Source organism: Cajanus cajan, chromosome 11 (assembly GCF_000230855.2).
Source record: "Cajanus cajan strain Asha chromosome 11, NIPB_CcT2T_4, whole genome shotgun sequence".
In the NCBI taxonomy this organism is placed as follows: domain Eukaryota; kingdom Viridiplantae; phylum Streptophyta; class Magnoliopsida; order Fabales; family Fabaceae; genus Cajanus; species Cajanus cajan.
Genome location: NC_138527.1, coordinates 15,443,855 through 15,469,658, shown reverse-complemented (window position 1 = coordinate 15,469,658; position 25,804 = coordinate 15,443,855). Strand labels below are relative to the sequence as shown.

General features: G+C 40.5%; 3 protein-coding genes across 4 annotated transcripts; 1 reads left to right on the top strand and 2 right to left on the bottom strand.

The window, feature by feature from the left end:
• Nucleotides 1-350: 350 nt before the first annotated feature.
• Nucleotides 351-4,455, bottom strand: LOC145953139 (uncharacterized). Its single transcript, XM_083066820.1, has 2 exons — nt 2,057-4,455; nt 351-529 (listed from the first exon to the last, which is right to left on the bottom strand). The coding sequence occupies exons 1-2, from the start codon at nt 4,130-4,132 to the stop codon at nt 497-499; spliced, it is 2,109 nt and encodes a 702-aa protein (XP_082922946.1). The 5' UTR covers nt 4,133-4,455; the 3' UTR covers nt 351-496.
• Nucleotides 4,456-8,217: 3,762 nt separating this feature from the next.
• LOC145953400 (uncharacterized) lies at nt 8,218-11,703 on the top strand. Its single transcript, XM_083067343.1, has one exon. The coding sequence runs from the start codon at nt 8,218-8,220 to the stop codon at nt 11,701-11,703; it is 3,486 nt and encodes a 1,161-aa protein (XP_082923469.1).
• A 4,608-nt stretch (nt 11,704-16,311) lies between these two features.
• LOC109794166 (caffeoylshikimate esterase) lies at nt 16,312-21,213 on the bottom strand. 2 transcript variants are annotated; one of them, XM_020353644.3, is made up of 8 exons: nt 20,688-21,204; nt 19,997-20,026; nt 19,740-19,869; nt 19,495-19,641; nt 19,247-19,377; nt 18,004-18,141; nt 16,852-16,950; nt 16,312-16,734 (listed from the first exon to the last, which is right to left on the bottom strand). In XM_020353644.3, exons 1-8 carry the CDS (start codon nt 20,976-20,978, stop codon nt 16,516-16,518), a joined length of 1,185 nt encoding a protein of 394 aa, XP_020209233.1. In that variant the 5' UTR covers nt 20,979-21,204; the 3' UTR covers nt 16,312-16,515. The 2 variants fall into 2 exon arrangements, with proteins under 2 accessions (XP_020209233.1, XP_082922340.1); XM_083066214.1 differs by having other exon boundaries at nt 16,651-16,767; nt 20,688-21,213.
• Nucleotides 21,214-25,804: the final 4,591 nt, after the last annotated feature.

Below are 25,804 nucleotides of genomic sequence, written 5' to 3'. Positions count from 1 at the left end.
CCAACCATCCTTCGCGAATGCCGAAAGCCCGTTTCGGGCCGGTGGCGACAGCAACTTCTTCACATATTCAGCCTTAGCCTGTGCATCTTTATGCTTAAATTCAGAAATGTTAGGCATAGGTAACAAGTCAAGTGGTGTTAGAGGATTAAATCCATACACAATTTTAAATGGTGAACATTTAGTTGTGCTATGGACAGCCCTATTATATGCAAACTCTACATGAGGCAAATGTTCTTCCCAAAATTTAATATTTTTCTTTAAAACAGTCCTAAGCAAAGTGCCTAAAGTTCTATTCACTACCTCAGTTTGTCCATCGGTTTGTGGGTGACAAGTAGTAGAGAAAAGTAATTTAGTACCCAACTTACCCCACAACGTTCTCCAAAAATGACTTAGGAACTTGGTGTCCCTATCACTTACAATGCTCCTAGGTAGCCCGTGGAGTCGCACAACTTCCCTAAAAAATAAGTCAGCTACATGGCAAGCATCATTAACCTTTTTACATGGTATAAAATGTGCCATTTTTGAAAACCTGTCAACAACAACAAAAATAGAATCTTTTCCATTCTTTGTTCTAGGCAACCCCAAAACAAAGTCCATAGATATATCAATCCAAGGAAAATCAGGAACAGGCAAAGGGGTATACAATCCATGAGGCTTAACTTTAGATTTAGCCTTTTTACAAACAATACAATGATCACAAAATTTATGTACATCATGCTTCATATGGGGCCAATAGAAATGTTCTTGCAAAATTTCCAACGTCTTTTGAACCCCAAAATGACCCATCAATCCCCCCTCATGTGATTCACTCACAAGTAGCTCTCTAATGGAACACTTAGGCACACACAATCTATTTGCTTTAAACAAGAACCCATTATGCCTATAGTAACCATTTTCAGAAAACTTTTCACATGCAGCAAAATTTTCAGCAAAGTCCACATCATGCATATACATGTCTTTCAAAGATTCAAGACCAAATAGTTTAGTTTCAAGCATAGAGAGCAAATTATGTCTCCTAGACAAAGCATCAGCCACTACATTCCCTTTTCCCTTTTTATGCTTGATGACATATGGAAATTGCTCTAGAAACTCTACCCACTTAGCATGCCTCTTATTAAGCTTACCTTGTCCTTTTAAGTACTTTAAGGACTCATGATCACTATGGATGACAAACTCTTTGGGCAAAAGGTAATGTTGCCAAGTCCTTAAAGCTCTCACCAAGGCATACAATTCCTTATCATAAGTGGGATAGTTTAGGGCAGCCCCATTCAACTTCTCACTAAAATAAGCAATTGGATGACCTTCTTGCATCAAAACAGCCCCAATACCCACATTAGATGCATCACATTCAATTTCAAAAGATTTTGCAAAATTTGGTAATGCAAGAATGGGGGCATTAGTTAGTTTGTGCTTAAGTTCAGAAAATGCCTTCTCTTGTTTTTCACCCCATTTAAACCCAACATGCTTTTTAACTATTTCATTAAGAGGTGCAGCCAAAGTACTAAAATCCTTAACAAACCTCCTATAGAAACTAGCTAACCCATGAAAACTTCTCACTTCACTCACATTCTTAGGGGTAGGCCACTCTTGGATGGCTCTAATCTTTTCCTCATCAACTTGTACCCCTTTAGAACTCACAACAAATCCCAAAAACACAACATGATCAGTGCAAAAGGTACATTTTTCAATATTAGCAAACAATTTTTCCTTTCTGAGCACATTCATGACAGCACTTAAATGTTCAACATGCAAATCAAAGTTAGTGCTATATATCAGAATATCATCAAAGTATACCACAACACATTTGCCTAAAAATTCCTTTAAGACATGGTTCATCAATCTCATAAAAGTGCTTGGGGCATTAGTTAACCCAAAGGGCATCACTAGCCACTCATACAAACCATACTTAGTTTTAAAGGCAGTTTTCCATTCATCCCCTTCCCTAATCCTAATTTGATGGTACCCACTTTTCAAGTCAATTTTTGAAAAAAATACAGGCACCATGCAATTCATCCAATAAGTCATCTAACCTAGGAATAGGATGCCTATACTTAACTGTGATGTTGTTGATGGCTCTACAATCAGTGCACATCCTCCATGTTCCATCCTTCTTAGGGACTAAAATGACTGGAACTGCACATGGGCTCATGCTTTCTTGTACCCATCCTTTGCTCATCAATTCTTCGACTTGCCTTTGGATCTCTTTGGTCTCTTGGGGATTACTTCTATATGCTGGTCGGTTGGGCAATGACACTCCTGGAATGAGATCAATATGGTGTTCAATTCCCCTCAAAGGTGGTAGTCCCTTTGGTAACTCTTTCGGAAACACATCTTTATATTCCTGCAAAATAAATTCAACACTAGGAGGAATAGCAATTTTATTTGAATTGTCAGCAACAAAAATATTATTTTTGCAGTACATCAAGTAAAGTGGTTTGTGAGCAAGAAACATCTTTTTCACCTCACTTTCTTTTGCTAAACAACTCATTTTTCTCTCAAGTGTTTCACTCTTTCCCTCAAGTGTTTCACTCTTTCCCTCAAGTGTTTCACTCTTCTTCTTTCTACTTTTGATAGGTGTTTCACTCTTCTCTCTTTTCTCTTGCATTATTTTTTTTCTCATTTTTATTTGATTCTCACACACATCTCTAGGAGATAATGGTTTGAGAATAATTTTCTGGTCATTGTGCATGAAAGAAGTTTTGTTGGTGAATCCATCATGTAGTGCTTTTGTGTCATACTGCCATGGCCTCCCTAGGAGGAGATGAGTTGCCTCCATTGGAACCACATCACACAACACCTTATCATTATACCTTCCAATTGAGAAGCACACCTCAACCTGCTGAGTTACTTTCATCTCTCCATCTTCACTAAGCCATTGAAGTTTGTATGGCCTAGGATGTGGTTTGGTTCCCAAATTTAACTTAGATACTAATCTGGAACTAGCCACATTAGTACAACTTCCACCATCAACTATTAAAGAGCATAATTTACCTTTGATGGAACATCTAGTGTGGAAAATATTTTCTCTTTGGGTTTGCTCAAGTGGTTGTATCTGACTTCCCAACAACCTCCTTACCATTAGTATATCACCCTGCAATGCTTCCTCTTCTTTCTCCACTTCTTCTTCATCAGGTTCAGATTCACTAGTGATTTGCCCATCCTCCTTCATGATCATGATCCTCCTAGTTGGGCATTCAGAAGCAATATGTCCTCTTCCCAAGCATTTGAAGCATTTGATGTTTCTAGTTCCAGTAGGAAAGACAGATGTATTTGGATTTGTTGGTGATTTCCCTTGTGGAGGAGTCACTGCTGAACTAGATGAATTTCCTCCTTCCTTCTTAAATCTATCCCTCCAGTTTGGATTATAAGAACTGGAAGAATTCTTCCTTGCTATACCTTTCCTCTTGAGTTGTTGTTCAACCTGTACAGCCTTGTGCAACAAATCTTCCATCTCCACATATTCCTGCAATTCCACAACATCCCTAATATCAGTGTTTAGGCCATTCAGAAAACGAACCATTGTTGCTTCATTTTCTTCCTCTATGCAGGCTCTCATCAATGCCATCTCCATCTCCTTATAGTATTCTTCAACAGTCATGCTACCTTGAGTTAATTTTTGAAGTTTTAAACGCAAAGTTCTACTATAACTGGTTGGCACGTATCTCTTTCTCATGACTCTCCTCATTTCAGCCCATGTATCTATTTCCCGTTCCTCATCTCTTTGCATTTCCTTTTGATATTTGTTCCACCAAATGAGGGCATAGTCTGAGAATTCAGCTGCAGCCAACTTGACCTTTTGTGCTTCAGTATAGTCATTGCATGAAAACACATGTTCAATCTTCATCTCCCACTCTAGATAGGCATCTGGATCACTCCTACCTTTGAATGGGGGAACATTCAACTTCACTCCTTCAAGTCTGTTTTGTCTAGGACCTCCATTGCCGCCTCTACCTCCCCTATTTCGGTTAGGACCTCCATCATCTTGATTTAGTTGATTTTCAATTCCTTCAATCCTCTCATAGAGCTCTTGATTATTTTGTGTCATCAATCTTTGTATTTGTGCAGTCATAGCTTCAAGTAACAATCTTTGAGCTCCATCTAAATGAGGACCACCACCTCCCGCTCCTGCCATTGTTCAACTAAAAGAACCGAAAACAAAAAAAAATGTGAAGTAATAGGACCTTACCACTCTTCTCACGTGTTTGCACTCAAAGATGTACCACTCGTGTTTACTCTCAACTTGGCTTTTGTGTAAATATTCACTCTTGCCTTTTTCCACTCAATCTCTGACTTAAGGTTCTTACAAGAATCAAATAATCTATAATCAAGAATCACCTTCAAGGATAGCAATCATAAGGAATAAAATAGAATTGTAGTACCCACAAAGGACAAGTAGCAACGAACAAAGAAGACACTTGACACTTAGGAATTTTATCAAACAGGTAATGTGCACAAAATTTAAGGAAGAACAACTGCCATATATTTGTATATATATATATATATATATATATATATATATATATATTTTTTTAACTTCTTTTGCTTCAGATTTTTTTTTTTTTTTTTTTTTTTTTTAGAAAACTTTTTTTTTTGGCAGAATTTATGTTCCAAAATGAAAGAGAATCACTAAAGAAATATGTGGATACACAATAACAAGAAGAAATGAAACAAGGAAAGAAAAAAAAAATTTAAAACAGGAATTTGAACAGTACCGTGAACAGTGATGATGAACAGTGCGCGTGAATAGTATCGATGAACAGTACCAGGAACAGTGACGATGAACAGTGCGCGTGAACAGTATCGATGAACAGTACCAGGAACAGTGACGATGAACAGTGCTCGTGAACAGTATCGATGGACAGTCCAGGAACTGTGTGTGAACAGTACAGATGAACAGTACCAGGACGGTGTTGTGTGAACAGTACCCCCCAACCTAGCTCTGAATACCAAATGATGTGAATTAATCGATTATAAGGAAGGCGCCACAAATATAATTATTTGATAAGCCAAGAAAGATCGCCACAAGAATTGGAGAATTCTTGATAAGATCAAATGATGCAAGGAAAAACCCTAGCAGAGCTAAAACTCACAAAAATTTGTAATCTGAATAATCTGTCCTTTTCTCAATTCTCAAAATGTTTAATACAACTTTTGTTTGAGTTTGCCTCATTTGGAAGTAAATAAAGAAAATTAAAATATTAATATCCCAACAGAAGCTAATATGCCCAAGTGGTTTGATGAAGGCATTATAAGCTTAAGGTCTTGGGTTCAAATCCTGAAATGTAGTAGTTTATTATTTTTATTTTTAATACTGCCTTTTACAAAACAAAACTAACAACTTTAAAACTTAAGACATAAAAAGATAATAATAATAAAATAAAAACGAAATCTTCCAGTTGGCCTCCTAGCTTCCCAAGCAAGCTATGCATGTAATAAGTCTAGCCTCCTCCATGTGTTGAGTCGATTGTTGGGTCTCTAGTAAATGGGCCACTTTGTGCTGCAATGCCTCTTGGGTTTTTTTAAGCATCCCTCTAGTCATAGGCCCACTTAAGATTTGAATTGGATCTTGATCTTTGTCCTCTTCGTCGTGGACTTGGGCCTTCTGGTCATGGGCCTCTTGAGTTTGGGCTTTTATGTCCACATCATCTTCCATCATGGCTGAAAAGACAATTGGAAAGAAATATCTTCTACACTCCTAGAAAGTCTATGTCTCCATCTCAATCTCCATGTTCATTTAAACTTATCCGAAGATAATTTCCTATGATTGCCTCATATGCCATGACAATCAATAAATCACAGGGTCAAACATTAGATAAAGTTGGATTGTACCTATCTAAACCAATATTTAGTCATGGTCAACAGTACATGGCAGCTTAGAAAGTCAACAATAAATGTGATTTGAAGATTTTTAATACATGATAAGGACAACAAATCATTGAATACAACCATCAATGTAGTCTTCAAAAAGGTTTTTGAAAATCTATAATAGGTGCATGTTTATTAAATTCAATACTCAATCCAAATGATATCCATAACAACATATTTTGGCAAATTCCACTCATAATATAACTTAACCTTTCCATTTTTCCAAACTTTTGATTCATCTGCTCTTCATCCTTTCAATTTTAAGTATGTGTTTTCCAAATTTTTTCTGTCGTGCTAATTTTGGTTGTAAGTGATCTTTTTAATCTTGTGATTTTTTTTTTCTGTTGAATTGTAAGTTGATTAGTATGATGCAAAATTATTAGTTGATGTCCTTAGCTAAACATTTGATATCAAAACTGTACCAGTTGGCGCCCACCTTTGACCCGGTCAAAGGTCGAACACACCAAAACCAAAAGAGACCCCTTCAGCCCTAGACCAAACCGAATACCCACTTCGGTCCTAGACCTAGCCGAATACCCACTTCGGTCCTAGACCTAGCCGAATACCCTCTCGGTTCCTGACCAAGCTGAATACCCACTTCGACCCTAGACCTAGCCGAGTACCCTCTCGGTCCTAGACCTAGTCGGATACCTTCTCGGTCCTAGACCTAGCCGGATACTCCCTCGGTTCCAGGCCAGGCCGAACATCCCCTCGGCCCCAGATCAGGCCGAATACCCCTTCGGGCCTAGACCAGGCCGAATACCTCGTCGGCCTTAGGCTTGACCAAAGACTTAAGGCAAGGAGAACCCACATAAAACACGTGGCAAATTACATGCCCATTATACAATAACTACCATTCCTGATTAAGAGAAGATTAAGGTTAATTAAAATGTTACCCATCTCCCAAAATAAAAGGCCCACCAGGCCCACTCATGTCACTATAAATACACAGGTGATGGGACATAAATGAGGTACGTTATTATCCAATATAAAGCCTTTATTGCTCTGAACCGAATACTTACTTAATCGTCGGAGTGCCTTTGCATGTACCCTCCCCCACCCCTCGAAGATAGTATTCGGTCGGCACCTAAGACTTAGAAGACCAAGAAGGAAGAACAACAAGAGCAGTGTTTCTACGCAGAAACATTTTGGCGCCCACCGTGGGGCCGAAACCAAAACGGTTCTCGACCCTGAAGCAAGATGGTAATGACAAGGAGTCAGCAGGAGAACGCAACCGATTACCCTTTCGGAATGCCCCGAGACACCCCCAGGCGACAAACTAACCAGAATGAGGAGGGAATGAAAGAATCATATGTGGACCGGTCCCAGCAACCTAACCCGTCCTCGACCATCGAACAACTGAAAGCCGAAATGATGGAACTCAAGAGGCTCCGAGAAAAGGATGCCCACGAATTATCAGTCTTGAGAAGAGAGAACGCCGAACTCAGAAGTGATAACCGATCGTGGCATCCGTCTCACGACATCCCTAACACACAATCCACCCGGGATCACGGGGATTCATCAGGATGGTACAGGGAAACAAGGGATCCAAAGCCCCCAGCAGGAGTGACAACTACTACTCTTGATCAGCAACGCCGACAAGGGAGGACACCATTCACCCTGGACATCACCGGAGCCCGTTTACCCGATAATTGGAAAAACTTGGCCCTGGAGAAGTATGACGACACTACCGATCCCGAGGAGCACCTTGACGCGTTCGTCACTCAGGTCAGTCTGTACACCGATGATGATGCGATCATGTGTAAGGTCTTCCCTACTTCGTTGAAAGGACCAGCACTCAATTGGTTCACGAGACTCCCTCCCGGATCGATTGATTCGTTCACAACCTTATCATCCCGTTTCGTGATACAATTCGCCACGAGCCGCCCTCACCAACTCACGTCAATCGCGTTAGTCAACATACGTCAAGAAAAGAAGGAACCCCTCAGAACATTCATGGAAAGATTCGGGAAAATGACTTTGTCCATCTGGGATCTGGATCCCGCGGTGGCCATGCACCAACTCACCACGGTACTGAGGTCGGGTCCTTTCGTAAATGGCTTGTGCAAAAAGCCACCCAGAGACTTGGATGATCTTAGACAAAGAGCCACCAAGTACATGCAGATGGAGGAATTGCCCGAGTTCTGAAATCAGAACCGGTCCGACCTCTTCCTCGAAAAGAAAGAAGTTGAGAAAGAACACCTCCCAAGGCCCCGCCCCCGGGACCTACCCGATAGAGAAAGAACCAACAGAGGGCCTCGGTATATGCAATATACGCCGCTCAACACCAACCGGACCAAGGTGTTAGAGCAGGCACTGGCAACCTAAATACTCACAGTACCTCGTCGTGCTATGACTCCGCCCCACGCAGATAAAACCAAGACATGCCAGTTTCACAGGAACCGGGGACACACCACGGAGGAATGCACAGCTCTCCGAGATCGCATTAAAGACCTCGTTAAGTCGGGTCATCTCCAAAACTTCACCCAATCCTCAGGTTGGAAGAGACATGACGAATCCCACGAGAAGATAAGAGGAAACCGTGAAAGGGCACCCCCGAGGCACCGATCCAGGGAACAAAGCAGAACTCCGGAGAGAAACGATGGGCAGCAAGGCCAAAATCAACCCAGGAGGGTCATAAACACCATTGCCGGAAGGTTCGCGGGAGGAGGAAGCACGTCCTCGGCCCGCAAGAGACATTTAAGAGCAATCAAATCGGTGAATGCCGTAGGAAGGGCAACTCCCATCCACATGCCCCCTATTACATTCACCGATCGAGATTTCAAAGGAGTAGACCCAGTACAAGATGATCCAATGGTCATTAGCGTAGAGATTAACAACTGCGTCGTCAAGAAGACGTTAGTGGATCAAGGAAGCTTGGTCGATATCTTGTACTGGAAGACTTTCGAACAACTCGGCATTCCCGAACAAAAGTTGAAGCCCTACTATGAGCCCCTGGTCGGATTCTCCGGCGAACGAGTGAATACACGAGGAACGATTAACTTGTACACTTATTTCGGCGACGACCAACATAGAAGAAGGATCAAGGTTCAATACGTTGTGGTGCATGCCAACACTTCGTACAATATCTTGCTGGGCCGACCATCCCTGAACAAGCTCCACGCCATCGTCTCTACTCCCCACTTGGCTATGAAGTTCCCCTCGGCAGAAGGAACAATCATCACCCTACACGCAGATCAAAAAACAGCGCGTGAGTGTTACTTCGCCAACCTTAGAGTTCAACCCACTCCAAAAGCGACCCGAGACGTCAATGTCATAGGCGACGTCAACCTCCACAGGCTGGTAGACGACCTGGAACTAGACCCTAGGTTGGAAGATGAAGTCAGGGTCGAACCGATTGAAACAACGATTCCGTTTCAACTAGGAAAGAGCAAAGAACAAGTCACTTACCTGAGCTCTCAATTAACCGAAACAGATGCCGAGGATATTAAACAAGTTCTACGAAAATACTTGGACTTGTTCGCCTGGATAGCGGCCGACATGTCAGGGATCGACCCAAACTTCCACTGCCATCGGCTCTCAGTTTGCCGAGATGCCAAACCCATTGCACAAAAGAAGAGAAAAATGGGAGGAGACAGGGCCCAAGCGGTAAAGGAAGAAACGACCAAATTACTACAAGCCGGGTTCATCAGAGAAATCAAGTACTCCACCAGGCTGGCCAATGTAGTGATGGTCAAAAAGGCGAATGGCAAGTGGTGGACGTGTACAGACTATACGGATCTCAACAAAGCATGCCCCAAGGATGCTTATCCCCTCCCACACATCGATACATTAGTCGATGGAGCCGCGGGCCATCAAAGGCTAAGTTTTCTAGACGCCTACTCGGGGTACAACCAAATACCCATGTACCCCCCGAACGAAGGGAAAACTGCATTCATCACCGATTCGGCCAACTTTTGCTACAAGGTAATGCCGTTCGGGTTGAGAAATGCGGGGGCAACTTATCAACGACTCATGGATAAAATCTTCCAGCGTCAAATAGGGACATGCATGGAAATATACGTGGACGACATGGTAATCAAGTCCGCTTCCGCCAGTAGTCACTTGAAGGATCTCATAGTAGTATTTGACGAAGTAAGACGGTATCACATGCGGCTAAACCCGGCGAAGTGCACCTTCGGAGTTGCTGGCGGAAAGTTCCTAGGCTTCATGTTGTCAAAGAGAGGCATAGAGGCTAACCCAGACAAGTGTCAGGCCATCGTCAACATGAGAAGCCCCCGCAATGTAAAGGAAGTACAACGACTAGCTGGACGCATAGCGTCGTTAGCGCGTTTTCTGCCGTGTATGGCCGAGAAGTCAAGACCCATAATGACTTTGCTGAAAAAGGCCAGAAAGTTCCAATGGACGGAAGAGTGCGAAGCCTCCTTCCAAAACTTCAAAGCAATACTCGCAGCACCGCCTTTGCTCGCAAAACCCAACCCTCAATTAGACATGATCATATACATTTCCGTATCATACAAAGCTATCAGCGCGGTCCTAGTGCAAGAACAAACTGAACAAATGCCTGTCTATTTTGTCAGTCGCGTCTTGCAAGACGCCGAAACCCGGTACCAACATCTTGAGAAGACAGTCTTAGCGCTCGTACACACAGCTAGACGTCTTCGTCACTATTTCCAAAGCCATCGAATCGTCGTCAGGACCGACTGCCTAATGGTGAAAGTGTTACAGAAACCCGAGCTGGCTGGGCGAATGGTCGCTTGGTCTATAGAACTGTCGCAATTTGACATTTGTTTTGAACCAAGGGGGCCCATCAAGGCACAAAGCATGGCCGATTTCATTAACGAATTCACCCCGGAAACACTCACCGAACCGCATGTTTGGATTCTCCATGTTGACGGGTCATCAAATCAACAAGGTAGTGGAGCAGGCGTCATACTTGAAGGTCTCGGCAAAATGCTGGTAGAACTATCATTACAGTTTAGCTTCAAGGCCTCCAATAACCAAGCCGAATATGAGGCTCTTCTCGCAGGCTTAAGGTTAGCGAAGGACTTGAGCGTCACCAGAGTTAAGTGTTGGAGCGACTCGCAAGCAGTGACGGGCCAGGTCAACGACACTTTTCAAACCAAGGAGCCAACACTGCTTTTGTACTTCCACGCTTTCCAGAAGCTGAAAGACGACTTCCAAGAGGTCCACGTAGAATATACCCCCCGGGAACTCAGTGTGAGGGCTGACCAGTTGGCTAAACTGGCAAGCAACAAAAAGAGCAGCCATTTACGAAGCATCATGCAACAAGAATTGCAAACGCCAAGTGTTGCGACAACCGAATGTTTGCACATTCAACAAGTAGACAACTGGATGACCGGCATAACGCGTTACCTATCCACCGGGGAGTTACCTAGTAACTCTATTGAAGCAAAGAAACTAAGGGTCATGGCCGCCCGATACACGCTGGTTGCTGGAGAATTGTATAAACGAGGCATGTCGTCACCTTTGCTGAAATGCCTCACACCCGAACAAGCACACTATGTCCTTCGGGAAATCCATGAAGGAATATGCGGAACACACTCGGGAGGACGAAGCTTAGCTGCTAAGGTCATCCGTGCCGGCTACTACTGGCCGACTATCACAAGTGATTGCATGAAATTCACCCAGCAGTGCAAGTCGTGCCAGCAGCACGGCCCGTTAACAAACTTGCCGGCAGAAGACTTGCATTTCATCACCACTCCCTGGCCCTTCGCAGTGTGGGGCATGGACATCCTAGGGCCCTTTCCACCAGCCAAGGTTGAACATAACAATCCTTCCCCAGTACCTCACTTGGCCAAGTTTGAAAACTATTCCCTCCTCAACCACACCGGTTCGGCCAAGGATGAGCATTGAACTTCCCTCCCGAACACACTCGTTCGGCCAAGGACGAACAGTCAACTTCCCTCCCGAACACATTCGTTCGGCCAAGGATGAGCATTGAAATTCCCTCCCGAACACACTCGTTCGGCCAAGGACAAACATTCAACTTCCCTCCCGAACACATTCGTTCGGCCAAGGATGAGCATTGAACTTCCCTCCCGAACACACTCGTTCGGCCAAGGATGCGTATTCCACTTCCCTCCCGAACACATTCGTTCGGCCAAGGATGAGCATTGAACTTCCCTCCCGAACACACTCGTTCGGCCAAGGATGTGTATTCCACTTTCCTCCCGAACAAACCTGTTCGGCCAAGGAGAACATTCAACTTCCCTCCCGAACACATTCGTTCGGCCAAGGATGAGCATTGAACTTCCCTCCCGAACACACTCATTCGGCCAAGGATGCGTATTCCACTTCCCTCCCGAACACATTCGTTCGGCCAAGGATGAGCATTGAACTTCCCTCCCGAACACACTCGTTCGGCCAAGGATGCGTATTCCACTTCCCTCCCGAACACATTCGTTCGGCCAAGGATGAGCATTGAACTTCCTTCCCGAACACACTCGTTCGGCCAAGAACGAACATTCAACTTCCCTCCCGAACACACTCGTTCGACCAGGGACGAACATTCAACTTCCCTCCCGAACACACTCGTTCGGCCAAGGATGAGTATTCACCTTCCCTCCCGAGCACCCTGCTCGGCCAAGGTTGAATAAACAAGGTCACTATCATCAATAGTCACGGCCCCCGAGAAGCGTACGGAAACCCTAGAAACCCACCAAACCTACTCAAACCCCTTCGTCTTTCATCCTTGGGCTTGGGGGGGCAGTGTACCAGTTGGCGCCCACCTTTGACCCGGTCAAAGGTCGAACACACCAAAAGCAAAAGAGACCCCTTCAGCCCTAGACCAAACCGAATACCCACTTCGGTCCTAGACCTAGCCGAATACCCACTTCGGTCCTAGACCTAGCCGAATACCCTCTCGGTTCCTGACCAAGCTGAATACCCACTTCGACCCTAGACCTAGCCGAGTACCCTCTCGGTCCTAGACCTAGTCGGATACCTTCTCGGTCCTAGACCTAGCCGGATACTCCCTCGGTTCCAGGCCAGGCCGAACATCCCCTCGGCCCCAGATCAGGCCGAATACCCCTTCGGGCCTAGACCAGGCCGAATACCTCGTCGGCCTTAGGCTTGACCAAAGACTTAAGGCAAGGAGAACCCACATAAAACACGTGGCAAATTACATGCCCATTATGCAATAACTACCATTCCTGATTAAGAGAAGATTAAGGTTAATTAAAATGTTACCCATCTCCCAAAATAAAAGGCCCACCAGGCCCACTCATGTCACTATAAATACACAGGTGATGGGACATAAATGAGGTACGTTATTATCCAATATAAAGCCTTTATTGCTCTGAACCGAATACTTACTTGATCGTCGGAGTGCCTTTGCATGTACCCTCCCCCACCCCTCGGAGATAGTATTCGGTCGGCACCTAAGACTTAGAAGACCAAGAAGGAAGAACAACAAGAGGAGTGTTTCTACGCAGAAACAAAAACCATGCATGTTGCACTATTATTATAGTATTGCTCTTATTTGTTGGAAACACGCTAATACGATTTTGATATTCAATTTTAGGATACAAGTTCTTTTATTAGTTGCATTTGTTTCATTAAATGATTTTTTTTGTTACATAGTAATATTTAAAACTAGTTAAAGACATAATTTATTAACATTTGTCTTAGTCTCGTGCTTCCCATTACTTTGTAGACAAACTTCTAAAAACTCATGTAAGTGCACAAAGTATGGTGCTTATACTCTTAAAATTTAACAGTCTTTAATTTAATGCTCTAATGAAGTTATGTCATATGACATTTAACTAAATCAGCAAACACATTTAATATATTCACATTAGTTTTTCTTAGTTGATAAGGATCTAAACCATAAATTATGTTGGTATAGATAACTTACATTCATTGATAATTCATAGAAAAATTATCAAAAAAAATTTGCAGATGTGGCTAATTTATGAAATCAAGTCATTTGGAATACAAGACTAATCAACTATTGTTTACTTTGAGTCATTTAACGGTTGCAAAGAATGAATCAAAATTATATCTCCATATTAATTATTTCTTTTTTTTTTTTTACATGATTTAACGTTTCCCTTAATATATATAGTCACGTACTATTTACTCTTTCAAAACAATTTCAATTTTTTTTTTCTCTTTAAACTAACTTTCTTTGTTCAATAATTTTATTAATAAATTTTTAAGACAACAAAAATAATTGAAAATACACCAACCTTACATATGCAAGTTACTTTATTTTATTTCTCTAGTTGATAAGACATTATATTTTTTCATTGATTTTAGTTCTCTTTGAAATTAAAAACTAATTATTCCGCCTTCAAATAAAAGACTCTTAATTTTCTCTTAAAATAAAAGATAACCCTTTCTTATCTTTCTATGTAACATCAGATTTTTTTTAATTACCATGGTATCCACCACCAAAAGCACATACTAATACCACTAAAGACTACAAATGCATATAAAATAAATATTTTTCTCTTAATGTAGTCTATTTCATATTCAAAATTAAAATTTGAACACTCAAGAGTTTAATTAACTGAAACAAATTCCTACTAGTTCGGTAGACTCGATAAGTATCACCTTCCCTGAAATGATACCATGGTTTATGTACAAAATTTAGTTAATATTGTTAGAATGGAACAGATAGAATGAAAAATCACCATACATTTAACATCTAATTTTTCTTCTCAAATCAACATTACAAAAAAAGAAACAAGTTAAATATGCTCGGTACAATGTTTGGAATTTTGTCATCGACTACATATAAGATTCATGATTTCTAAAGGAACTAACATGTGCGGTAATAAAACTTCTGTACTAGGCAGTGAAAATTTATTGATATTCTGACCTCACATTTTCACACCAACTGCAGTAACCTTATATATAGAGAGAGTAACCTTATATATAGAGAGAGGAGGTTCCACATACATTAAAAATAAGTTTTGGTATACTTACATCACTTAATAATTCGTGTTACACATCAAATTTTAATAATTCAACTATAGAATATAAAAATTCTTGGTAAATAGATCAAATATACAAATTTTTAAAAAAATTATAAATTTAATTTATGTATTAAGAACTTTTAATTCAATAATTAAATCATAAAATCTGATGTAAATCATGCATTATTGAATGAAGTCTACCGAAACTTTCTCTTGAAGTAAATGAATTTTGGTTAAATACCTAATTTGGTCCCTTATAGTATTTTAATGTTTCAATTTAGCCTCACTTTAATTTTTTGTTTCAATTTGGTCCCAAATAATTTAAATTACTGCAATGTCGGACCTTCTATCCAAATTTCTTAAATGAAGTTAATTGTTGGCTACATGAATGTCATGTAGACGCATAGGTGGATGCCAAATTTCTATAATGCATCTGGAACCCGAACGGCCTGTTCTGAAACCAGAACGGTCTGTTCTGCTTGCACTCGTCGTGTGTTAATTTTGTATCTGGAACAGGTTGTTCCAGATGCATTATTTAACGCACAACAAGTGCAAGCAGAACGGTCCGTTCTGAAACCAAAACGACCCATTTTAGTTTCAAAACGGGCCGTTCCAGAACGCCAAACACATACATACGTTCAACAAAATGCAGCAATGTGGTTCAAAGATTGAAAACAAAAATTCATAACATAACATAAATTCAAAGACTAAACTATGGTTCAAAGATTGAAAATAAAAATTTATAACATAACATATACTAAGAAAGTTCAAGAAATTACTGAGGAGGAAAATAAAATCATGTTGTTTCATCCTTGACTGTACAATATCGCCAATTTGGTAGTAAGTGGTTCACTCCAGTTTGATTAACAATGAAATAAAATCTGCCACCATTGTCCTTAGTGATACACTACATTGCATAACAAGTATTATAATTAATACTTCTAGGAACTCTTATATGCTGCAATTGGTCCATAAATGGTGTATAGCCCAAATGTTTAGCAATTGAAGTTATCAATTCCTATTGACAATATTATCAAATCCAGTGTTTGAAATGCTTTGTACCTTGAGTTTTTTTTTTCTTTGCATGAATCACAACCGTGATTTAGAATCATGACCGTGAACTATAATCATTGAGTGTTTGTGATTGGCGTTCTAGAACCAGAACAACCCGTTCCAGATGCATTAAAGAAGGAGGAGGAGGAGGAGGACATGTGACCTTGCCACCTATGCATCTACGTGACATTCACGTGGTCAACAGTTAACTCTGTTTAAGAAATTTGGACGGAAAGTCCGATATTGTAGTGATTTAAATTATTTGGGACCAAATTGAAACCAAAAATTAAAGTGAGACTAAATTGAAACTTTAAAATATTAAAAAGGACCAAATTAGTATTTTAACCATGAATTTTTCCTTATATATATATAATTAAGAATTTTGGGTCATTTCAAATTTTTATTTCTGATTTTAATAACTAAAACATTTTCTTGTCTATTTTTTAATACCTTGTTTCTTTTTTGGTTATCAATATTAGTCACCAGAGAATGAAATTTTGCCCCTTGTCTTTCCTAGGGTCTGATATTGATGACAAAAAACAAAAAATAAAAATGGACAAAAAATAAATTCAAGGATTAAAATCAGAAATCTGAAATTTTATAGGACCAAAACTATATTTAATCCTTGAAAATATTATGGCTCTATCAGTGAGAGGACAGGAAGGTCGGGGCAATAATCCATGGATAGACCTCATTTGATTGAACACCTAAAATCAAGCCACGAGACAATGTCATCATGTACGGCAAATATTCTGTCATCAGGTTCCCCTTCCAAAATGCAGTGGTAACCACCTTCATAGAGTTTTAAAGTCTTATCTTTGCTGGATGCTTTCTCATAAAGAAATTGGCTCACTAATGGGTCAGTCACCTTATCTTCTGCTCCATGAAGAACTAATAATGGCGCTGAGACCTTCCATTATTGCATATATAGAAAGAAAAATAACTATAACATAAATCCAACTTGCATTCTGGAATAAGAAAAACAGAAAAAGAGAAACATGGAAGAATGAGAAAAGACAAAACTAACCTTGTATACTTGTGATTCAATTTCTTTTGTAGCCCTTAAAAGTTCCATGCCAGTTCTCAGCCGTGGATTATCATCATAACAAATAACATTGTAAACAGCCTACAAAAATAAAAAAGTTTGTCTGCAAATTAATTACGTCACATTATTGTTTTTGGTTTCATTTCATAAGACAAGTAAATAAGTGGTGGGGGGGTTGGGCTGATGGAGACAGTGACATCAGATGAACATTATATTATTAATTCACACAGCAAGGCTAATCATTAATAGACGTTGTAAAGCAACACGTTATTGGTTGAATAGTGTTAATTAGGGGAAAACTAATATTTTCCCTGAAATTACAATGAATGCAGAACTACTCATTGTTTTAATAAGGAAATCAAATGAGAATGACAAGTTAAACATCAATGTGCGACATGCTGATTGATAAAGGCTACTATTTTTTAGTTTATGTTGGAGCTTACCAATGCTTTCATAGCGCCATGAATGAACCAAGTTACATTTTGGCAAAAACAATTAAATGTAGATGCACGTATCTACCTCAGATATCAATGTGGTGTTGTTTGGTAACCCAACAAATGAAGAAACTTAAGAGATAAATACTCGAGGTGTTTAATGACAATCCTTATAAGTAAAAGGAAGTAAAGCATTAAACTCTGATCAAATGAAAATGAATGGAAGAGTTATTATATATGGTTGTCCCTTGACTCGTGAACTTATGCTATCAAGTTAATTAAGGATGGTGAACCTCATATATATGAATAAAATATACATGCTCATGGAAACTGTTGCTCCAAACAGCATAACTGACTTCATTATGATCATTTTATCATGCAGATAATATGGATCTAGTAGTATCTAGTAGGTGAAGCAGTGTAAATGATGTGCATGATTTTAAATTGTTTCCGAAACTATAGATATGGACACTATCATTGCAGTTTTGGAAGTTTCTGTAACACTGATCGTGATTGTAACTTCCTACTAATGCGGTAATTGCAAGTATGACCCAAATTTAAAATGATAAAGATGAGAGGCAAATTTCAAAACAAAAATTATCAAGTACAAGACATTTTGGTAAATCCCGAAATGTAAGATCAATGGTTATTCATTTCAATATATACGCATACAATAATTAACGATCGCAAAGTTACCAACCAATTTTCTTTTGCTCGGTTCCCTGAAGGCCAGCTCGGCTAGATCTTGGTTTGGGAAGAGTTTTGCTTTTGGCATCACTTTAGACACCACAGTTAAAACCTTCATAACAGCATCTGATGGTAACACGTCATCTGCAATCTTATCAGTAACAGAAGATCAGCAAGTCATGTTTCATCTAACTGTTCAACCAAAGCAGCTCTTATTTTAATTTTGAAACCACTAAAAACAAAATGAAATTTTTTTATTTGACTTAAAAAAGAATTAATTATAAGCTTATCATGATATTTATTGCTTGCATCTCTCTATAATGTTAATCCAAAGAATTATTTCGTATGGATCAACTAGAGATGTTCCAAGTGATATTAGTGGTATAATACTGAATGCCCAAAGGCACCAAAGCAGTCCAAAGTGCTTTGATAGTTAATCCTTTTGAAAGATCTCTAATTTCAAGAGGGTATCCCAAACATTACATGGCTTTGCCAGGTAAATCCTGGTAAACTTCCGACCTACAGTATTAAAATCTTAGCAAATTCCAACAGAGCCGGATAATGTCCCAAAGCTGATATTATAATTTTTCCTTAATTGTATTTATACCATAATTTTCAGATATATACTCAGTAAAAAAAATCCAAGAACATATGAAAAGTGTTGGTAAAACTACTACAATTGAGTATTAAAATGAAGCAATAATAATCAATATGCAGTTTGAATATGGAACAACATAAATGATTAGGAAAATATACTTTTAAATCAGGTCCACTCATGAGTAAGTCTCAAAGTTCTATGAAATATATAGTATTTTTATTTATATTTCACCAGAGACAGACAATGGCATCACAGTTTGTTAGTACCTCATCTTAAAGAATAAGATTTGAGGGAAACAAATCTTGAAATTAACTGTGATTATATTTTTGAATTGCCAATGCAAACAAAGATCAAATTGTATGTGTTTAGGGTTTAGGGTTTAGCACCATATTTTTTTAATTTGCAGTTTGCAACTACAACGGTGCTTACAGTATTGCAGTTTACATGGTCTATACAGTTGCATCGCAATTGCAATTGTTTGCAATTTCGGTAATTGATTAAAAGTCATGAGTGATACCAATAAACAATTAAAAGGGTAAACTTCTTTTATAGTTTGAAACAATTCATTGATAAAAGAATTCAAGCTGAATCATAAATTTCAAAAATTAGAAAAACGAAGTTGTTGAGCATCAATTGAAATACAGAGGAATGAGCTTACTTTACACATTGGTGCTACGAGTATCATTCCATCCCAACTATTTGGCTCCTTCAAATGAACTTTAAGAGAAACTGCTCCACCCATCGACTGTCCTAATATAAATCGAGGCAAGTCTCTCAGATCAGGCCTTGCTGTCAATTGAAATACAAAACAAGATCAACAACAGCATATCTTTCACATGAAAAATATTACAAAGATAATCAATATAATTTCAACATCATGGATATTGAAATGTGAAAATGGCACACCTTTAATTTTTGTATAATGCTCTACAACATCATCAACCAGATCGTCAAAGTTTGGTATATAACCATGCAATCCTTCTGAAAGACCAAAACCTGGATAGTCCATTGCAAAGACACCATACCCAGATGCGGCAATTCTCCTGGCAATACCTGTATACAAAAATGCAAATCATATCCTCCCCCAAATGATACACGAGGAATCTTTAGCTCCTTCAGAAACGTATGGCACAACTTACGCCATTACAAACCTTCAAAGAAGAATGTGCAAGTATCACCATATCCATGACAGAAACACACAGAGGCCTTGATGGGAATACCAGGCTTTGGCATCCAGCTTTTGCAGAAAATTTCCAATCCCCTTGAATTCCTCTCGTACCACTACTCATTAAACAAATATAAAATATAAAATAAATAACATTTTCCACCATGGTAACAAACTCATCAAAGGAAAAAACTTCACAACATCAACATTCACCAAGATTCTTAACAAGGCAGAAAATCTTACTTCTTCAGTTTTGATCCCAGCAGGAGCATTCTAGCACAAAAGGTTAAACATCAGTCAGTCACCGAGTCTTAAACAAGGAACTAGTCATACCCAGTAAACGAAAATTAGAAGAACTTATGAGCATGTTTGAGTAAACTTATCTGGAAGCATTTTTAGTTTATGCATATGCTAATTTGTAAAAGCTTTCTTCTATTAATTTCTTTAAAGTCTTGTTTTTAACTTATACATAACAGCTGGAGAAGCTCTTTTGCATTTTCCATCCTATTTTTCTCTTTCTCTCATAGAAGTGTTTCTCAAGCTGTTTATTCAAACTAGGTCGAATATGTATATCTTTCTAGAAATCATGGTTTTAAAAAAAGAGTTAGGAACTGCAATTGCAGCCACAAGATCAAGGTTACAAGGTCTCAGCAAGTGAATCTCAACCGCAATAACAGCCACATTAGTCACATTCGTAAGCCAAATTTCCGCAATATTGAGAATCGCGACCAAGCGGCAACCCCAATTTTAAACCTTGGAATAAAGTGACAACTTATAGTGCCTTGTTCCTTTCTAAATATCCTCGGACTAATTTGTATAAATGAAAATTTCAAGGATCAAAGTAATAAAAGTTGTCACTAGAGCCAAATAATATAATAACTCAATAAGTATAAATATTCCGCCTTCCCTTAACCACGATCAAAACTCAACTAACCTTGAACAAACAATGATCCAGTTGCTGCTGCAGCTCAGCGAAAGCAGCGCGGACCCTTCTTCGAGTGTAAGCAAAGTCAAGGTTGTAACGAGCTATAGCGTTCAACTCTTCACTCACCCCTTCAATAGGTTCCTTTCTCAGTGCTCTCACCGTTAGAGTACTAATCTTGGGTTTGTTGGTGACCTTGGTTGAAAAGGGTGGTTGATGCATAAAAGGGTGGCTGGTGGGTGTGCGCGCAAAGGGTGAGAGGAGGTTCCGTGATCGGAATCTGAAGGGCACGGATAGCTCCATGGTGAACGAGGGGTGTGTGTGAATGTGTGATGAGGGATCACGATTCGCGAGAACGCTTCCCAGGTAAAAAGTTTTGGTTTTTTTTTTCCTTCTTTTTTATAGTATTTTTCTTCTTTTCATTGTGCTGCAAGCAATTGAAGTGCCGGGGTCCAATTCCGAATTTGACCACTCGGGAAGCTGCGTTCGGAGACCACAGTCCATGTTTGCCAGCATTAAGCACTCACCACCCTGTTCACTTTTCTCGCCAAAGTGGGGTCGGTGAAACTTGAAAGCATCGCAATAGCACGTGTCTAACATGCTTAATCATATAGAGTGAAAGAAAAAAAAAATTAAATAACTTTTACTAAGTATTACACTATTTAATAATTTTATACTAAATATAAATTTTATAAATTTATTCACTAAATTGAAAGTTTTTTACTCTTAAATCATAACGATACTGGTATAATTTTTATTAAGTATTATAATATTTAATAATTTTATATTAAATGTTAATTTTGTAAATCTAATTATTGAATTATAACTTCATATTATTTTATATGTTTATGTTCTTACCGGAGATCGGTCGTAAGGACGATCTGCTGGGCAAGATCAGTGAGCCTCATTCGCTAGGTACGCTTGTTGCTCCAAGATGGGGGTGGTACCTGCAAAAGAGACTCCGATGCTAAAGTTAGTGTTTGTGGGAGTATGAGTCTCGTATAAGTAATGCACGTACCTTTGTGTGGATTAAGGTTTTGTTGGGCCTTGGGCCTGAGATCAGTTATGACCTAATTAGATAGCGAACCTCGTCTTGAAGCTCCTCGCGACATGGATGAGCTCCGTGCCTGTGCTGCTGGGTACATCCAGATGGAAGAACACTCCGCTTTTCGTGACCAGGTTCGCGGAAAATCACAAGCGAAGCTTGACAATGGTCACAAAGACAAGATGAAAGTTACAAATGACAGCCAGTTCAAGAAGACCGCCAAGGCGAGTAAGGGGGGGAGATACGACTTCTACACTCCCTTGAACACGCCCCTGTAGACCCCTAAAATTGTCCGGGTCGGAAATAAAGCTCAGAGACTCTCAAAGACTGAAGGAAAGTCAGCCAGAAGGACTCCTAGAAGACCCTAGGGTGACTCTTTGTAGGTCTAGAGGTCTTAGAATAGCTTAGAATAAGGGTGTGTGAGGATTGAAGCCCAATACGCCCTCCCTGGAGTTCAGTACGGCCGTATTGGACATTTTGAACTACAATACGGCCACACTAAAACCAATACGGCCGTATTGAAGTTTTTGAACTTCAATACGGCCGTATTGAATTCAATACGGCCGTATTGTAGTTCAAAACTTCAATACGGGCCGTATTGACCCCCCAGGCCGTATTGCGCCTCACTCCTATATATAGGACGTCATTTGGACGTCATTCCACACTTTTTGGACTCTCTTGGACTCTCTTCTTGAGTATTCTGGGGTTTTTGAGCAGTGTTCTGCCCTAGAAATCTCTCTGAGAGCCGATCCGACGAAGTTCTTGAGTCACGAGCCATTTGCTTGAGTCTCGAACCGAGTCGAAGGGAAATCTCTTTGATTTCCGGAGTAAAAATTAATCTTTAGGGAAGGAGCGAGCGAGCGTGTAGTGGGAAGGAGCGCCAAAAAGCCTCCTAGATTTCGTTGAAATATATAAAAGCACGCTTCAAAGGTTTCTTTTCCAAAATCCCTTCTTTTACTGCTTTCTGATTGTTGCATTGCATATTTAAAATTGCCATCATGTAGATATCTTGTTAATAATCGTTTCTAATAAATAGGGGTAATTTAGTAATTTTACACTATTATTTAAGAAATAATCCGTCATAGGGAACCCGAAAGGGGCGTTGTGGGGTGCTAACACCTTCCTCGCACGTAACCGACTCCCTTACCCGACTCTGGTTGTAACGGCCAAAGTTGATTTACGAAAATCAATTGCCTTTTATCTTTTTCCAATGTTTTGAGTAAAACATTGGTGGCGACTCCAAGAACCCTTCTTTTTGCGAAAACCACCAATTCATGGAGGGTCCCGCTTGGGATTAACATGGATTGGTGACTCATTTAATAAGATTGTAAGTTCGATAAGGTCTCAGTTTGAGAATAAGTCGTTCTAACAATCAATCACTTTTCAAAACTTTAAAAAGAGTCCAACCATCGTCGCGAATGCCAAGGTCCGTTTCGGCGGGTGGCGACAGATGGCGACTCCACTGGGGAAGCCTCGAGAGTCAGTCCCATTTAGTGATGGATTGTTTCTAAAAAATAATAGTTTAAAATTACTTCATTACCCCTTACTTGTATGATAACATGTTTTATCTATTTGGCTTTAATAACTGTTGTATGTTTAAATTTCCGCAATTGTTTGAAATATAAACTGCACACGAACCTTTGCACACAACAGTTCCCTCTATACCCGGGGGCATGAGTGGAAAGCCATAGGGAGTGGATGTTAGTACGGCCGGTTGTCGAATGGGTCTATAGGTGCCCGTAGACCGTTGTCAGAAAGCATCACTCAAGGTGATAACCATGAACTCGAGTCCGACAGTGCGTTGGAGCTTTCCATCGGCTTACGACGAGAGGAATTGGGTCCCTATAATGGGGGCACCTTGGGGGCCTCAGACCGGTGAGAACAGTTAGAACCTCCTTGAATATGCACTTTTCTGCAGGATACCCCTACCTCGTGATTCGCTCGTGACTGTTCGTGGATGAGTGAATTGTTTGTGTATTGCTTATGTGACATTGTATGAGCATACATTGCATTATTTAAATATACAACATTCCCTTTTAAAAATAAAATAAATAGAAATAAGAATCTTCCTTTACATGGTGTTAACATCTACCTTCATCACATTCATATAGGTAGTTTCCCTTTTCACCCAAAAAAATACAAAAAAAACAAAATACCCAAAGAAAAATGAAGAACATGATAATGCTTAGTTGAATAAACACTATGCATGCATATTAAACCGCCATCATCTCATATCATGCATTTTCATCGTAGATCATGGAGGGATCTAGGGAGATGCAAGGGCAGTTGAAGAAAGTGGATTTCTTATTATACCGTGCCGAGAGGTTGGATCACCTCTGTTCTTTGATGTCACGAGAGGTTCGTGTGGAGTTCGAAAAATCTTATGGACGAGTCCTCGATTTAATGAAGATATGTGTGGATCCAGCTTTTCTGAGAGCATTGGTTCACTTCTGGAGTCTCGATCTGCATTGTTTCGAGTTCCCCCAGTTTGACTTAGTTCCTACTCTCGAGGAGTACGAGCTCATGCTACGATGGCCCAAATCAGCCGGGGTCTATATCTTTCATGGTAATCATGTGGCCGTGGAGAGAGTCGCTGCTCAAGTCAAACTGCCATCACGATCATCTGCCTTAGTGGGGAACGGCAGTATCAAAGGTTGGAAGCTCGCTATGATTGAGGACCACCTTTCTTCCTTAGCTGGTGAGGGAGATTGGTTAGCTTTCAACAAGACTCTAGCGTTAGCCGTGTTTGGGACGATCCTATTCCCCTTTCACGCTAACACAGTGGACCATGCTGCTATGGACGCTTTCTTCGCATGGGACGTGCACATGAAGAGTCCCGTGCCTGCCATTCTTGCCGACACCTTGCTTTCTGTCCACCTATCTCAGCAGAAGCAAGGGAAGATCATCCGATGCTGAACCTCCTTGTTATATGTGTGGGGCATCACACACTTCTATGCCTCTAGTCACATGGGGACTTTGCCCGATCCGTTGAGGAGCTTTTCGAAAATCCCCGTACGCCGCCGCTATGCTTCCGAATGGAAGGAAGAGATGGAACAGTGGAGCATTGAACATTTCACATGGGTTTGTCCTTGGTTCCGTCCAAGCAACATATTGATGAGATGCGGCAGTTATCCAAGCATACCATTGATGGGCCTCAGAGGTTGCATAGCCTATTCACCTAGATTGGCTATGAGGCAACTTATGAGGACTCAGATTGTTCCTACTCAAGAGGAGCTTGGAGGATTGTGTTTCTCCTTTGATTCCGAGCATCAGAGGGACATGCACGCTGTCATTAGAGCATGGGAGAGACCAATCTATGAGGGAGATCAAGAGCTTGGAAAGCCTCGGGTATCCGTCTCCACCGACTATGAGATTTGGAGGAGCGAGAGAGGGGTTCCCTAACCATCCACCTCTTGCGCAACCACAGTCACAAGGAGGGTGTTGCAAGAACAAGTCGACGCCTTGACCAAGAAGCTGGAAATCATGGGAGCTCAGATGAGAGTTCTTGAAGAGAAAAATGAAGAATCCAGTTTCGTCATTGATGGTCTACAAAGGCAATGCAAGAAAAAGGACCACGAGATAGAGCGGCTCAAGGATGAGTGTGCTAACCTCAATGAGGAGGCTATTCGGGCATCCAAAATGCCAAAGGTTGAACCGAGTAGTCAACTCCGAGATGTTGACGCAAAGATAGCACATCTTGAAGCCAAGTATGCAAGGCAGGCACAGTTGATCAAGGACATGCAAGATAATCTGCTCTTGACTCGATCCGACGCACAACAATGGCGGGAAGTTGCTCAACAACAAACCGCAAGCCTTTCCGATTTCCGCAAGAAGGAAAGGGAAGGACTAGCACAGATGGCTAAACTCCGGGAGGAGAAGGATCGAGCCGAAGACGAACTTAACGAGCTGCAGGCCATGATCAACTATCACATACAAAAGGCGAAGGACGCTCAAAAGATCAGTGATGATATGAGCCAAGCAGTCCATACGCAAGTCGAAGCAATGGCCCGCCATGTAGAGGAAGCCGAAGATGAATGGAGAAGAAACATGAACCCGCCTGTGGGTTTCTGTCGGCTTTTCTCAT

Coding starts and splice junctions, on each gene's coding strand:
- LOC145953400 (XM_083067343.1), top strand. CDS start 8,218: ATGACTCCGCCCCACGCAGATAAAACCAAGACATGCCAGTTTCACAGG.
- LOC145953139 (XM_083066820.1), bottom strand. CDS start 4,132: ATGGCAGGAGCGGGAGGTGGTGGTCCTCATTTAGATGGAGCTCAAAGA. Junction 530..2,056: donor GAGCCATCAACAACATCACA/GTTAAGTATAGG, acceptor TGTTGTTGACAG/GTTTTCAAAAATGGCACATT.
- LOC109794166 (XM_020353644.3), bottom strand. CDS start 20,978: ATGGAGCTATCCGTGCCCTTCAGATTCCGATCACGGAACCTCCTCTCA. Junction 19,870..19,996: donor CTGGGATCAAAACTGAAGAA/GTAAGATTTTCT, acceptor TTTAATGAGTAG/TGGTACGAGAGGAATTCAAG. Junction 19,642..19,739: donor TTGCACATTCTTCTTTGAAG/GTTTGTAATGGC, acceptor TTTTGTATACAG/GTATTGCCAGGAGAATTGCC.